General features: G+C 38.2%; 1 protein-coding gene across 2 annotated transcripts in view; it reads left to right on the top strand.

The window, feature by feature from the left end:
- The window catches only part of Col24a1 (collagen type XXIV alpha 1 chain), a 298,351-nt gene that overhangs the window by 24,985 nt on the left and 256,234 nt on the right, over positions 1 to 17,132 (top strand). For both annotated transcript variants that reach the window (XM_045137919.1, XM_045137918.1), the window contains exons 4-6: positions 9,985 to 10,038; positions 11,243 to 11,296; positions 13,681 to 13,734. In XM_045137919.1, the coding sequence (XP_044993854.1) occupies positions 9,985 to 10,038; positions 11,243 to 11,296; positions 13,681 to 13,734 (162 nt within the window). The remainder of the gene's footprint in view (positions 1 to 9,984; positions 10,039 to 11,242; positions 11,297 to 13,680; positions 13,735 to 17,132) is intronic.

Genomic DNA, 17,132 nt, shown 5'->3' with positions numbered 1-17,132 from the left:
CCCTTGTGCTGAAAAACACAAAGCTTTTTTTCTTCTGTTACATTGTATTTTGGTATCTAGACTCCATTAACCCTCCATTTTCTCCTTTCAGACCTTTAGAGATCATGATTGTACTCGGGATCAACTTTTTTAAGCTTCCATGGATGAATGAGAATGTGCCCTGTATGTGTTTGACTAATTTCACTTAACATAATGTCATCCAGTTCCATCTGTGTGGTGGCAAATAATGAGTTAATATACTGTTGTAAATGTTACATATACCATGTTTTCTTACCTACTTATCTGCTGGTAGATACCTTGCCTTGCCTAATTGCCTGTCTTGGCTATTATAATAGTGCTGCCATAAACATGGAATAAGGGGGCTGGAGAGATGGCTTAGCGGTTAAGCGCTTGCCTGTGAAGCCTAAGGACCCTGGTTCGAGGCTCGGTTCCCCAGGTCCCACGTTAGCCAGATGCACAAGGGGGCGCACGCGTCTGGAGTTCGTTTGCAGAGGCTGGAAGCCCTGGCGCACCCATTCTCTCTCTCTCCCTCTATCTGTCTTTCTCTCTGTGTCTGTCGCTCTCAAATAAATAAACAAAGAAAAAAAAATTAAAAAATAAATAAAAAATTTTTTAAAAAAACATGGAATAAGGGGTGTCTCTTTAATATGCTGAATATATATATATATATATATATATATATATATATATATATGTTAGTATGATAGCTGGATCATATAGTAGATCCATTTTCTTTCCTGTTTGTTTGTTTGTTTGTTTTTGAGGAATGATATCTGCTATACTAATTGCAATCCTAATTCAAAATCCTACCAACAAGATCCTGTGAGTTTTCACTGCATTCTCATCAGCATTTATCATGCTTTTTTCTTTTCAGAAAAATGGTTGTGGTGAGCTATATCACATTGTGGTTGTGGTTTTCATTTCCTTGATGACTAGTGATGCTGAACATTTTGTTTTCATATAGTTGTTGGTATATAATCTTTTAAGGAATGGCCTCTCTTTGGATTATTTTGTTGTTTTCATTTTTTTGAGTCATACATTTTGGGTATTAATCCCTTGTGTGATGAGTACTTTGAAAGTCCTTTCTCCCTTTCTGTAGGTCATCTCTTCATTCTGTTGATTTTTTCCTGTGCTGTGCAGAAGCAACTTACTTTCACAAAGTACTATCTCCTTTTCTTTTTATAAAAAAGTTATTTAATTATTTGTTTGAGAGAGATACAGAGAGAGAGAAAGAGGAAGGTAAAGAAAGTGTGGGTGCACCAGAGCCTCTACCCACTGCAAATGAACTCCAGACACATGTGCCACTTTTTTGCCTCTGACTTACATGGGAACTGAGGAATGGAACCTGGGTCGTTAGGCTTCCCAGGGAGGTGCCTTCACTGCTAAGCCATCTCTCCAGCCCTATCTTCTTTTCTTTCATTGTCACTACTTTTGGAGTCTTACTGGAAAAAAAAAAAAAAAAACCAGTGCCTAAACTTCTGTTTCTGAAATTTTTTCCTTATGTTTTCTTCTAGAAATTTTATCGACCATGTACTTGATTCATTTTTGAGTTGATGTTTGTATATGATAAGAGGGAATTAATTTCATTCTTCTGCATGTGCATGACAAGTTTTCACAGGACTATTTATTAGAGAGGTCCTCCTTTCCCCAATGTATTTTTTGGCACATTTTTGAAAAATCAATTGACTGAAGATGTATAGTTATGTAGAGATTCTCTGTTGGTCATTCTGCTACATTGATTCTTGTGCCTGTAGCATACTGTCTTGGTTTCTACAGCCTTATCTATCTTGAGTTATGATATTTGGTGACTGTGGCCCTGCTTATCTTGATATCAGGTATTTATAGTACCTCTAAATGTGTTCCTTTGAAACTGTTTTGGCTATTCTTCATCTTTTGAAATTCTATATGCATTTTGGAATTTTTTACATAAATTTATTTATTTGAGTGTGACACACAGAGAGAAAGAGGCAGAGAGAGAGAGAGAGAGAGAGAGAGAGAGAGAGAGAGAGAGAGAATGGGTGCGCGCCAGGGCCTCCAGCTGCTGCAAACAAACTCCAGATGCATGCACCCCCTTGTGCATCTGGCTAACATGGGACCTGGGGAGTTGAGCCTCCACCTGGGGTCCTTTGGCTTCACAGGCAAGCGCTTAACCACTAAGCCATCTCTTCAGCCCGAATTTTGGAATTTTTTATGTGTTTGTGAAAGATGCCATTGGTGATTTGATGGGACTTGAATTTAGTATATGATTTGCTTTGTGCAGTGTGGAGAATCTAACAAGATCCATTCTTCTATCCATGCGTGTGAAGCATCTTTCACATTTTTAGTTTACCTTCCTCAGTTCCTTTAGTCAGCACTCAGTCATTTTCATTGTAGAGGTTCAATTCATTCCAAGGTATTTTATTCTTTTGTTAGCTATTGTTAATGGGATTTCTTTTTTTTTTTTTAAATTTTTTCATTCTCAGCAAGTTCATTGTTTACTTGTATGGTGCTAATTTTTGTATGTTGACTTTTGTATACTACAACTTTATTGAATCCGTTGATCGTCTGTCTGTCTTCTTGGAGGCTTTAGGTGTTTCTATGTATCCAATCATATCATCTTCTGATATGATAAGGTGACTTCCTCTTTTTATGTTTAGATGCCTTTTTTGTTGCCCAATTATTTTCACTAAGTATTATGTTGAGGTAAGAGTGATGCAGGTGGACAACGTTGTTTTAGTGCTGATCTTAAAGGAAGTGATTATAGGATTTCCCCTCCAGCATGATGTTGGTTGTAGGTGTCTCCTATAGCCTTCATTACGTCATTATATTGAGAGATATTCTTTCTATATCTAATTTTTGAAAGTTTTTAATCATGAAAGGATGTTGAATTTTATCATATGCTTTTTGTGAATCTACTGAGATGGATTTTATCTTTCATTGTACGTATGTATGTATTTTGAGCCATTTTGTACCCTTTGGATCAATCTCATTCTGTTATGGTATATGATATTTCTGGTGTGGTTGGATTCAGTTTGTTTTTATATTTTGCTGAGGATTTTTGCATCTGTGTTTAGATACTGCTCTGTGGTTGTCTTTCTCTTGTGTCCTTGGTTTTTGGTATCTGGGTAATGCTGACTTTGTAGAATGAGTTGAGAAGAGTTCCTAATTTTTTTTTTCATTTTTTTTTGAACAGTTTGAGAAGAATTTGCATCAGGTCTTTAAAAGTTTGGTAGAATTCAGAATTAAGTCATCAACTTATTTTTGATAGACTTTTTATTACTACTTCAATTTCATTACTTATTTTTGGCTTGGTAGGACTCAATTTATATAGGCTATATCTAGACAGAAATTAGCCACATATCTTAGTCTTTCCATTTTGTTAATGTGTAGTTGTTTATGACAGCTTTGTAGTTTGTTGATATAATGCCACATATGCTTTTACTTTTGAAGTTCACGAACCCTAATAGGATCTGTATCAGCTATTTCTAGTAATTTAAAAAAATATTTATTTATTTTGGTAGGGTCTAACTCTAGCCCAGGCTGACTTGGAATTCACTATGTATTCTCAGGGTGGCCTCGAACTCATGGCAATCCTCCTTTCTGTCTCCCAAGTGCTGGGATTAAAGGTGTGCGCCACACGCTTGACTAAAACATTTTATTTATTTTTTATTTATTTGAGAGAGAGATATACAGAAACAGGCGGGGAAAGAGAGAGGGAGAATGGGCTCACCAGGGCCTCCAGCCACTGCAAATAAACTCCAGATGCATGTGCCACCTTGTGCGTCTGGTTTACATGGGTCCTGAGGAGTTGAACCTGGGTCCTTTGGCTTTGCAGGCAAGTAAGTGCCTTAACTGCTAAGCCATCTCTCCAGCCCATTTCTAGTAATTTTTTAAAAATATTTTATTTTTATTTGACAGAGAGGGAGAGACAGAGAGAGAGAGAGAGAGAGAGAGAGAGAGAGAGAGAGAGAGAACGGGTACACCAGGGCCTCTAGTAAGATGTATGCACCACCATGTGCGTCTGGTTTACATGAGCACTGGGAAGTTGAACCTGGGTCCATGGGCTTCACACGCAAGTGCCTGAACCACTAAGCCATCTCTCCAGTCCCTCTAGTAATCTCTTACTCTGCAGCTTTGTGTGTGTGTGTGTGTGTGTGTGTGTGTGTGTGTGTGTGTGTGTGTGTGTATGATATGATGGCTTCCCCTTATATACTCAAATATTTTCCTGTTCCAGTTTCCTGTATCTCCAGGCACCCAATATACACACTGATGTTGTAACTTGCAATATTATTATCTTCTGGACAATCATGCCCTTGTGTTTATTCTTTTACATGTTGTTTTTTGTGCATGTATTTGTACCACGTCCACCTTTCCTTCCTTCTCAGTTGTATTTGACCAATGCTTGTTGTCTGTGACATGGCTTTCAATGACAATGATTTCTCTTATGTTCTTTCATATACTTCTCAAGCTTATCTGGTACACATTCACAGATTATTTTTGGTTCTCTGTAATCCTTTTCGGGGAAAGGTGATCTTTTAATCTCATAAATCTCCTTTGCGCTCTGTTTTTTTTTTTGTAGGAAAAAAAAAAAAACCATTGAGTTTCTTTGATAATATAGTGAACTGTTTGAATTCTTTTTCTATTGCATAAAGCCATTTCTCCTAATTATATTTTCTTTAAATTTAGGTTCCTATCCTTCCATTTCTCCCTTCCTCCCATAATCTATAAGTGTAGGTTCCATACTGGTTCATTTTCAGTTATTACCCTTTTTTTTGTTTGTTTGTTTGTTTGTTTTTCGAGGTAGGGTCTCACTCTAGCTCAGGCTGACCTGAAATTCACTATGGAGTCTCAGGGTGGCCTCGAACTCATGGCGATCCTCCTACCTCTGCCTCCCAAGTGAGTTATTACCCTTTTTAATTAAGGCAGCTCTACCTGGGCTGTTTCGGAATAGTATGGGGATAGACCAAGGCAAGAGTCATGGACCAATAAAGAGCCAAATGTTGGTTGCTGCCTTCAATGTCATTCGCCCAGAGCATGTCTCCTCTCATTTTCTCGTGTTCACTGTGGTATGAATCTTCTATATCGCAGGCTGTTGGAGAAGTAATGTGTTGATTTACATTTTTGTCATATCCGTTCAACAATAGATATACCCTACAATGAGATTTGGTTGTAGAGCATTAAAAATAACAAGTTCCTTTTCTTTAGCTCTGCCTTCCCTATTCTTGGTTTTTTGGAACTTGGTCCTCACTAGGTTATGAATTATTTCCCTGTGTCTCCTGTTCCATTCCCTTAGATATCAATCAAGAAAGTGCTCTGCCACTGATGTGCACCCCTTAAATGCCATCAAATGGTTGTTGAGATGCACTTGTAAAACTGATAAGCATTCAGCAACATTCCCCAAGGTTTGAGGACTGAGGGACTTTTTTTTCTTTGTTGTATTTTGGATCAGGTCTCAATATCTTTGCATATTTTGTAGTTTCTCAACACACAACAGAGAATCTTCATATTTAGTTTTCTCTTTTTGTCATCTTTTCTGTGATTCACTTGAGAAATTGTTTCCTGCTTTGGGTAGCTGCTACTGTCATCGGTCAGTTTTGAGGGAAGGAGAGGAGTTTTAAGGAGTGGTCATACTCTTTCGTCCTTTACCAAAATTATTTATTGATCTTTCAAAAACATAAATCAGATGACATCACTTCCTTAAGTCCTTAACTGGCAAAAGAAAGAAGCATCTAGGATAAACTAAAAGCTTGGTGTCTGACATGGGCAGGCCTATGTGACATGGACTCTCCTTACCTTTCCAACCTCACCTTGTTCTGTTCATTTTCTTTTAGTGCCTCAATAGCAGCAGTCTTTCATTTATTGAACTCTTTGCTCTCTCATTTGTTTTTGTTTTCTGAAATTGCTTTCTGTGATATTCCAACATAAAGGACCACTGTGTCAATCTTTCTTGGTTGTTTTTTTTTTCTTTACATCATTAGTCTAATTTGTGACAATTTGTTCATCAGTTAATGGTGTTTTTTTTTTTTTCCTAGACATTAAACTCCAGTAGGGCCAGGGGCTTTATGTTTATTGGGCAAGTGAATGAATGAGTGAATGTATTATGAAAAGGTAATAGAAGATGCTAGACTAAAATGAAGGGGCAGGATGAACATCTCAAGGATACCTTCTACATGTAAGGTATGGTACACACACATACATGCACACACATGTAACAAGAGAAAATGCCTATTAACAATTTGCTGTCAAAAATTTAGAAGTACAAAATGTTGAAGGTATGACATTTATTTACTGCGTATTAAGCAACTCAGGAATTTCAACCATAACATAAAAGAACCTTCTACCTCTTCCCAATATCTACTAGAAGCTATATCTTAGTTCATTTGGGATGCTATTGCAAAAGACTGCAAATTGCAAGAATTATGAACAGCAGAAGTTTTTAACCTTACAGTTCTAGAGGCTGGGGACTAGCAGATTCCGTGTTTGGTGAGGACCTTGTTTTCCAGCTTGTAGACAGAATCATATCACTGTATGTTCACGTGTGGAACAGACAGACCATCCAGACTTGTTTATAAGGTCCTGTTCCATTCATTGCCTTATCACCTCTCATGAGCTCCACTTCTGATATAGTTACCTTCTCCTTGCTGGGACAAACACCTGATTAGAAGCATCTTATGGGAAGAAAGGGTTTATTTCAGCATTACAGTTTTGAGGGAAAGCTTCATTATTGCTGAGGAAGCTGGATTACTTCATCACACATCCACAGCAGAGAGCAGTGCCCGCTGGCTTCGAACACACACAGCTAGACTCCAGCCCAAGGTCTCCTCCTGGTGACACACTTCCTCCAGCAAGGCTCCACCTCCCTAAGACTCCACTAGGTAGGGACTAAGCAGAAAGCTCACTCCAGAAACATCTGAGGTTATAGGGACATTTACATCAAATCACCACAACCACTAATAGTATTTTCTTTTCAGTTAGGATTTCAACAATTACTTTTAAAAACTATTATTTTATTTTTTATTAATTAATTTATTATTTTTATTAATTAGTTTTGTACTCAGTGAATACAGTCAAGTTAGTACCATTGTTAGGCTCGTCCATGTCCTACCTCTTTCCCCTGGCCCCTCCTTGTTGAGGTATGTGGGTTATGTGTTGTGGAGGAGTTTGCCCAGTTACAGGTAGGAGAAATGTCTCTGTGTATCATGACCCAACGTGTGGCTGTGACATTCTTTTCACCCCCTCTTCTGCAAAATTTTCCTGAGCCATGTTGCGTTCATTTTTGGTCTGCTTCAGTGATGAGGTATTGGGGGCCTCTGGGTCACTTTTGAGGGAACCCACACATTCAGACCATAACACATAGCTGTGATAATGGCAACTGTCTTTTACATGTGGAGAGAATAGTATTTTCTTTGGTTCCAAAGTAATGTGACAGGACACTAAACTAAATTAGATTTTAAAAATTTCTACTTTTTCTTCTTTGGTTCTCATTTTTCCTGCTTAGGCTTATTTTGGTGGCCTTAAATCAATAGCCACTAACTATTTATTGTAATAACATACCAGAACTAATTGGAAAAAACTATATCAATCCCTTCTTTTTTTTTTTTTTTTTGAGATAGGGTATCACTCGAGCCTAGGCTGACCTAGAATTCACTATGTAGTCTCAGGGTGGCCTTGAACTCTTGATCCTCCTACCTCTCTGACTTCCAAGTGCTAGGATTAAAGATGTGCACCACCACACCCAGCCTAAATCCCTTCTTATCTATAACTAGACCCTCTTCTATTTTGATGTTATCATTATTTTTTTTGCCCTCATATTATATAGGTCTTGTGTAGATAGCACGAGACACTGGGACATCATGAATGTAACAGCCACTTTGTGCCTGGAAGGCACCATTCCAAAGCGTTTATCCCCTTTCTTTGGCTCTCACATTCTATTTTTCTTTATAAAGTAGAAACTTTGTATGGATGCATCATGTGTTGTTACCATCATTTCCTTCCCCCCTGTCCCTGCTTGACTGAGGGCCCTCCTTAGTGGGATTGCTGACATTCACCATGGAGTTGTGGGTTATGCATTGTGAAGGCTCTTCCATTCTTTCTGGCGCCTCTTGCACAATGGTCTCAGAACCTCACCGGGTGTGATAGAGATGTCTGTGTGTGAACACTCCACTCTCACTTCTCAGCACTTTGATGAGTGTTGAGTTTCCCCAGTAGTCACTACAGCTTGAAAAGAGAAGCTTCTCTGACCAAAAGTGACATTAGCATTAATTAGCATTGTGAGCATATGAGTGTTATTAATTAGCATATGAGCATAAACATAAATATTTAGAGGACATTTTGATAGGAATAATATATATTTAGTCAAACAACAGAAGTTTTCTCCCCCCCCCTCCCCCAGGGTTTATGAGCTCCCATGCTATGGGCTTTTAACTAGATTTTCAGGACCAGGTATGGATTCTCTCCCATGGAACAGGCCTGAAACCAAGTCAGAAAACAGTCTCTCCCACCCATAACAAACATGCCAACATTGTGCCAACTGGTACATTTGGCCTGGCTGACAAGCTATGTAGGTGCCCCAGACCTTTCTTTTTTCAACACACACACACACTTAAGTAGCAGTGGAATATGACTGATTTATAAACTCTTTAATTTTGGTTATCTCTTCTCATCCCCTCCTCTCTTCTATGCCTCCTTCCCTGATCCCACTTAGAGCATTCTACCTATAGTATTCTGCCCCTCGGACCACATATCTACTAAGCTCTCCCTTTAGTTCCACCCTTTATTTCCCTCCCTCATGGGCCCACACTTACTATATCTATCTATTTATTATTATTATTATTATTATTATTATTATTATTATTATTTTGATTTTTTTGAGGTAGGGTCTCACTCTAGCCCAGGCTGACCTGGAATTCACTTTGTAGTTTCAGAGTGGCCTCAAATTCACGGTGATCTTCCTACCTCTGCCTCCCAGAGTGCTGAGATTAAAGGCGTGCGCCACCACATCTGGCCTTATTTGCTAGATTTTAACAATAACATATAAACATATGAATACCTTAATAAATAATTTGTATTGAGGAGAGGAAGGAGAGAGACAGAGGAAGAGGCAGATATATAGAGAAAAATGGGCAAGCCAAGGCCTTTTGCAGAAACTGCAGACGAATTCCAGACACATGTACCACCTTGCACGTTTGGCTTATGTGGGTACTGGGGAATCAAACCTAGGTCCTAGTGCTTTAACTGCTGAGCCATTTCTATAGCCCAATAATTGTTCAGTTTTTGCTTTCAAACTTTGATTCATAATGATTTATAGATCATTTAGCATTTTAGTGACTTCCTGGCATACTGCATTTTGTATAAAACAGGTTGATTTCTACATGGATAAGGATTGTCTCATTATGGGGTTAGCATTTTGTATAAAACAGATTGATTTCTACATGGATAAGGATTGTCTCATTTTGGGGTTAGGTTTTCAGCTTAGTTGATGAGCACCTGCCTAGCAAGTGTAAGGCCCTGCCTGGGTTCTCAGTACAAAAAAAATTTTTTTCAAAAGAAATGTCTCATTATAACAGGCTAACACATTACACAGATAGCCTGTGCTTTCATTTTTCAAGGCCAACTCCTCTTTTGAAATGTATTTGAAAGCAGAAAAAACTGCTTATGTTGGTTTCCAAACCCTAACTTAAATTTCTCCTTTCATAATAAAAGTAAATTTAGGTAAAAATCATCCCCAAAACTACTAGTTATGGTCTCTGTAAAAGCCAGATACAGTGGCTATAACTATGGGCCACGGGTTCCCTGCTGCCATTTCTTGCAGATTAGAGAGGACAGACGGTAGAGTTTCACCTCACACCTGCTGATTCGAGTGAGGTGATTAACCTTACCTTAAAATCATTGTCAGCTGGGAACTGAGGATGGAAAAGTAAAAGTGTTATCTTGGAGTGAACATCTGATTAAGATGAAATGAGATATGTACTATCATGCCTAATGCCTTGGTGTTTATGTCCTAAGGGTCCACCTGGTCCAGCAGGTATTCCAGGCCCGCCAGGAAAGAGAGGTCCTCGGGTGAGTAGACGGGCTCCGTTAGAAGTAGTAACATTCCAGGATGTTCTCTCTAATACTGTACAACATGTAACTTCCTCTGGAAGCCTGCCTGGACCTTCAAACCCAACCCCACCACTGCCAACTCCAGAGGAGAACACGTGCAACATTATTTATTGGAGTGTAAACAGTGAAAAAATTCTCAAGGAAAATGTCCAAGAAATATGATCAGATGTTCAATTAGTGGCCATTCTTGTGCTCCTTCTAATGTTATTCTTAGTTATAAAGTGATCTCAATAGTCCAACGTGAAGTTTATTTAAGAAGTGAAGAGGATTGGGCTGCCTTAAAATAGTGTATTCCTGGATTACTTAGTGGAAAATACTGGAGCTGTTTACTAGAAAAAAAAATTGCCTTAAGGAAAAAAAAAAATGCTTTAAGGATCAGCTTTAGTTTCTTAAATTACAAGGTCCAACAAAAGATTTATTGCTATGTTAGAATTAGTTTCTTTCAAACCTAGCAAAATAAATGTGGATTGTTATGAAAGTCTTTTTTAATGAACTAGAAAATGAATTGTGTATTATGCAGACAGATGCAAGTGGCTTTGATACAATCTACTTTGTATACAGATTTTTATCATATAAATAATATGAAGTAAATCACCTTAAAATGTTGCCTTTTACTGTCTGTATTTACCCCCAAACTCTTGTGCATTTGAAGGCTAAGATCACTTCCCATTGATTGCTGTGACCCACTGTTTCACTACTGAGTGTTTTGAAATAAGTTCATGTCCATTGCCTGTATGAATACATTAGCCATCCATTCATGTCCAGGATTCCCCCATTTACTTTATGTTCTGAAGGCTACCGATGACGTAAATTCTAATCTTATGCCCATACTTTTCATCTTGCTTGACATAATACCCTGTTCATTAATATATAACTGAAGAGAGAAATAATTATTAGTTAAGTGGAAGATATAGGTATGGCTAAAAAGCACAGAAGTGGAGTACAAAACCCAAAAACGTATGGGTGACTGAACCCTGGAAGGCTTTATAATGACTGTAGCTGTCATTTTTAAGGCTTAAATATCAAACTGTAACAGAAAGAAAACCTTTGAAACAAATATGTGTATATTTTAAATAAGTTATATAATAGTTTATGAATGTTAAAAATAAATCCTATTATTGTATTTTTTCTAAGAATAATGAGATCGTTTCACTGTTTGCAGGGAATACCAGGACCACATGGGAATCCCGGGTTACCTGGACCCCCAGGTCCAAAGGTGAGTGATGACTAATGAGCACCCCATGATTTTCTGTGGTCAGATGCTGGACAAGAAACAGCATAAGGAAGATAAGGGTTGTTTTTTTTTTTTACTTACAGTTCCAGGAAGTACAGTCCATCAAGGTAGGCAAGAACAGGAGACCAGCTGGCCACATTGCATCTACAGGCAAACAGTGAAGAAAGAACAGGAAATGGGAGCAGGCTATAGAAACTTAAGGCCCTCCCCCAGTGATCAGCTTCCTCCAAGGCTTCATCTCCTAAAGGTTCCACAACCTTCTGAAAGAGCACCACCAGCTAGGGACCAATGTTCAAACACAAGAGCCTATCAGGAACATTTTACATTTAAACCATAATAGTCAGGGTTATCTAAGTTAAAGACTTCCTGAATTTATTTAATAAAAATAATGAAAATAGATCTATTCCAAGATTTCACCTCATCTTAGGCTGATGAATAAAACATAGGCTGCTGATGAATAAAACACAAGCCCTGTGAAGAGCATGACTGATCTCCAGTCCCTGAGAACTATGTTGTTAGACTGTTAAGTAATGAATACAGCGCCACACCAAAACCTAGTGGGTATACTGCCTTTTGATCTCAGCATTAGTAAAACTAAGGTGATTTAAACTAGGTTATTTAAGTCACGTTGACGCTATTGGACTCAGTCAGGAGAGGAATGATATAAATAATGTTCTTCTAAAAAAATTCACCAGAAAGTAAATTCTATTTCCTTTCTGCTGGAGAAAATGATATTTTTAAAAATATGTTATTTATTAATTAAAGAGAGAAAGAGAGAGAGAGAGAGAGAGAGAGAGAGAAAATGGGCATACCAGGCCCTCTAGCCATTGCAAATGAACTCCAGACAAATGTGTCACCATGTGCATCTGGCTAACATGGGCTGTAGGGAATCTAACTTGGGTCATTAGGCTTTGCAAGCAAGTACTTTAACTGCTAAGCCATTTCTCCAGCCTGAGAATGATTTTTTTTTTTCTGGTCACAAATGCCCTCTAGGAGCCAGGTATGGTACTAACCACAACATGTAGGAAGTTAAAGGAGGAGGATGGCCATGAGTTTGAGGACATCTTGGGCTACTGTGTGAAAGACCATTGTTGTAGTCAGGTTCTTATTTCTGGCAGAATTCACCTGACCAAGAGCAGATTTGGGGGCAAAAAAAAGTATATTTTGGCTTACAGATGCGAGAGGAAGCTCCATGATGGCAGGGAAAGTGATGGCATGAGCAGAGGGTGGACATCCCCCTGGCCAACATAAGGTGGACAATAGCAACAGGAAAGTGTACCAAACACTAGCAAGGGGAAGCTGGCTGTCATACCCATAACCCTGCCCCAAACAATACACCACCTCTAAGAAGCTCTAATTTCCAATTGTCACCAGCTGGGGAACCTAGCATTCAGAACACCTAAGTTTATGTTAGACACCTGAATCAAAACACCACAACCATTAAAATGCAATATTTCATTATAAAATAAAACACTATACAATAGTTTATTATATAATTACACACTGATTATTTTAAAAATTTCTAAATAGGAAACTAAAATGATAAATTTGGGATTTTCTTTGAAAAAATCACCTTCTGTTTTAAATTGAATGAAATAACCTAATGGTAGATGAAGGGAAATTTTATACATATTTGATAGCTAAATAAAGATGTTCCTACAATCCTATAAGCTGTTGTCATTCTGTTAATCATTTCCTTCACTGGCTAGAAGCTTTTTAAATTTGGCTGTCCTATTTGTCAGTTCTTGCTATAATATTCTCTGCTATTGAAATCCTACTCAGAAAGTCCTTGCCTACACCTAGGTTTTGAAGTGCTTTGGTGATAAGTTGTTTCAATGGGTTAGGCCTTACCTTGAGATCTTTGATATATTTTGAATTGATTTTCTTCAGAGATGTTATACAATTAATATATGCTAATTTTTTTCAAGGTAGGGTTTCACTCTAGCCCAGGCTGACCTGGAATTCACTATGGAGTCTCAGGGTGGCCTTGAACTCATGGCAATCCTCCTACCTCTGCCTCTCAAGTGCTGGGATTAAAGGCATGTGCCACCACGCCCAGCTCAAATAAATATATTTTTTTTAAAATAGGGTGGAGATAAACTGAGGAAGACATTCAATGCTGACCTCAGGCATGTGCACACATACCCATACTGGCACACAGGTGTGCACACACGTGATCATGTACACATTCATATCTTACACACACACACACACCAAAGAAAGCGAATAGGCCTTGTTTATCTCAATGAAAAAATTTTAATACTATAGAATGTGGATACCCTCTAATGGCAAGTAACTAATGGATGATACTTAATATACTACTATAATTATTTCCTCCTCAACTGTTTTGTAATGATTGTATCTAGGGCCCCAAAGGAGACCCAGGATTTTCCCCAGGTCAAGCTGCTTCAGGAGAAAAGGTAAGTATTTGTCTAGGGGATAAAATCTCAATAGCATATTTTGAGTATTTGAAAATAATTTTCTGCTTTAAAATGTAAAGTTTGGGGGCTGAAGAGATGGCTCAGCAGGTAAGGAGCTTGCCTGCAAAGCCTGACAGCCAGGGTTTGACTCCCAATACCCATGTACAGCCAGATATGCAGCAGCAGCACAGACATCTGGAATTCTTTTGCAATGGTTGGAGGCACTCTGAAGCACCCTTCCTCCCCATCTTTCTCATTTCTCTTTTATCTGCATACAAATAAATAAATAAAATATTTTTTAAATGTACATTTCATGGTATTAGCCAGAGAAGGTAGTAGAAAACTATTAGATTTTAATGAACAAAGAAATATTGGGATCACTAAGTAAAGTACGTTCTGTTGGTTTAGCTTGTTAGTTTACATCTTTTTCTACTATTAGCTTATTGAGTATCTGTCATGGTGTGCCCTGTGCTACCTGCCAAACAGGGCTGGACAGGCGAAGAGTAGCATGTGGTCTCTTGGTTGGTTGTTTTTATTTTCAAGACAGGGACTCATGTAGCCCAGGCTGTCCTTGAGCTCCTCATGTAGCCAAGGATGACTGGGAACTCCTGATCCTTCTGACTCTCCTGAATCTGTCCTCCCTAAGTGTTGGGATTGCAGGTGTCCACCATACCTGGCCAAGGATGTGATCTTAACTTCAACCTAAATGCCATCTTCTAGCATATAGCATAGGAAAGTACTTCCCTGTGAGATAAGCAGTCATCGTTTCATTTCTCACTTGAGAAAAGAGGATGGATGGATTTTAAATGGCTTGCCCATGGATAGTAAGTGACACAGTTAATAAATAAGATTTTTGACTTCTTTAAACCTTTTAAAATTTATTTTCAAGGGAAGAGAGGAGAGAGAATAGGTATGCCAGGGCCTCTTGCCACTGAACATGAACTCCAGATGCAAGTGCCACTTTGTACAGCTGGCTTTATGTGGGTACTGGGGAATCATACCTGGGTTGCCAGACTTTAACTGCTGAGCAATTGCCCCAGCCCAAGTTTTCTGATTTCTAATCCTAGATGTTTTTCATATCAATGCTCTGAAATATAAGTATGTATATGTGTGTGTGTGTGTATACATACATACATACATACATACATACATACATACATACATACGAATGTCTTAAACTTAGCAACTAATTTTTTATTGGGGGTAGGATACTGTTTCCAGTATGGATAAATAAAAATGGGCCTTTTATTTTATTTTTTGGCTTTTTGAGATGAAGTATCTCTTTGTAATCCCGTAAATCAACCATTTTCAGTTCCTGTGAATAGAGGCATGTACTGATAATCTAGGTTACAAATAGAGTCTTTAAGAGAACAATGGGACTCTAGTTATGGAATAAGCACTTGATGACTGTGATATAGTAATAAAATGTTTTTGTTTATGTGATATATAGTCCCTAATTAAAAATCCCTGAACAGTGGGCTGCAGGGATGGCTTAGCATTTAAGGTGCTAGCCTGCAATGCCAAAGGACCCAGGTTTGATTCCCCAGGACCCACGTAAATTAGATGCCCAAGGTAGCACATTTGTCTCAGTTTATTTCCAGCAGCCGAAGTCCCTGGCATGCCCATTCTTTCTTTCTCTTTCTCCCTCTCTCTCAAATAAATAAAATAAATCTCTAAAAGTATTTTTTTAAATCCCTGAATAATTCTCATGATTTAGGAGCTAAAATATTAAAATATTACCGTTGTGGTGCACACCTTTTTTTTTTTAAATATTTTTTGTTCATTTATTATTTATTTATTTGAGAGCGACAGACAGAGAGAAAGACAGATAGAGGGAGAGAGAGAGAATGGGCGTGCCAGGGCATCCAGCCACTGCAAACGAACTCCAGACGCGTGCGCCCCCTTGTGCATCTGGCTAATGTGGGACCTGGGGAGCCAAGCCTCGAACCGGGGTCCTTCGGCTTCACAGGCAAGCACTTAACCGCTAAGCCATCTCTCCAGCCCTGTGGTGCACACCTTTAATCCCAGTACTCAAGAGGCAGAGGTAGGAGGATTGCCATGAGTTTGAGGCCACCCTGAGACTCCATAGTGAATTCCAGGTCAGCCTTGGCTAGAGTAATATGCTACCTCGAAAAACCAAAAAAAAAAAATAAAAAAAATAAATAAATAATAAAAAATAAAAACTTTTAATTTGCTTAAAGATACTCTTATAAGCTTAATATTCTATCATGATGTTGGAATCTACAGATAAATCTTTGAAAATTAATACTAAAATTGTTGATCTAAAATTTTGGGAATTTTATTTCTGTTGTGGGACTGAGTTCACAGGGTCTACAAGCCATAGAAAAAGAAGAGATTTGGGCATGGCAGTGCATGCTTTTAATTCCAGCACTCAGGAGGCAGAGGTAGGAGGATCACTGTGATTTCCAGGCCAGACTGCAATTACATAGTGAATTCTAGGTCAGTATGGGCTTAAGCCAAACCCTAACTCGAAAAAATAAACAAACAACAAAAAAATGGAATCAGTTTATTTTCAGAAGCATCATGTTTTTACTGATCCCTTCATCGTTGCAAGTAAAAATATCTTGAAATCTGAGAAATATAACTGCCATCTTTAAAAAAAAAACCTAAATATAGTATAGTTACTTTCATATTTTAATTTAGAATTAGAGGCCTACTCTGTTTTGGTGACTTTAAAATAAAGCCTCTAGATTAAACCTAAATATTTATATCAAATGATTGGTTTTATCTTTCCCTGTGGTCTCTTTATTACAAAATATAGGGTCACTCAATAGGGGAATTGAAGGCTGGAAGTATGAACGTCTCTTTCAGCTTTTAGGTTATTCATATGCTGAGGTTAATATTGCATGAGAGAAGATGGAAAATTTAATAGCAAGTTGCAATCGAGTTCAAGTGAGGTCCAAGTTTAAAATTGAAAGATGTATTTTTTTTCTCTTTTCGTCCCATTCTTGGAAACAGAGCTTAGCGCCTTTCACACGCTATGCACTGCACGCTCTCTCTTACTGAGCCATGTCTCTGGCCCTCTGTTGACTTTCTGTTTTGAAACACTGAATTCTGAAGTTCAGGTAGACCTTGAATCTGTGCTCAGCCTCTAGAGAAGATAGGATTACAGGATTGAACCATCAGGCTCAGCTCAAGAGATGGATTTCTGAAATAGTGAAATGAAATAACTCTTAGAAATTGTATCTATGTTAACTTGGATTCTCCCTCTTTACACTGCAGTGGATTTACTGCAGGTGACTAAACTACAATCCAACACTGACAAAAATACTTGTTCTTCTCTTCTCAGAATAAGCTTAGTAAGGTTGGGAGGGATTTGGTCCTAATGGGGAAAAGTTCTCTACTTTCTTTCTTTCTTTCTTTTCTTTTCTTTTTTT

This window comes from Jaculus jaculus, chromosome 19, assembly GCF_020740685.1.
Source record: "Jaculus jaculus isolate mJacJac1 chromosome 19, mJacJac1.mat.Y.cur, whole genome shotgun sequence".
NCBI lineage: Eukaryota > Metazoa > Chordata > Mammalia > Rodentia > Dipodidae > Jaculus > Jaculus jaculus.
Note: the sequence above shows the minus strand (reverse complement) of the source record. Positions and strands in the feature narration are given on the sequence as shown.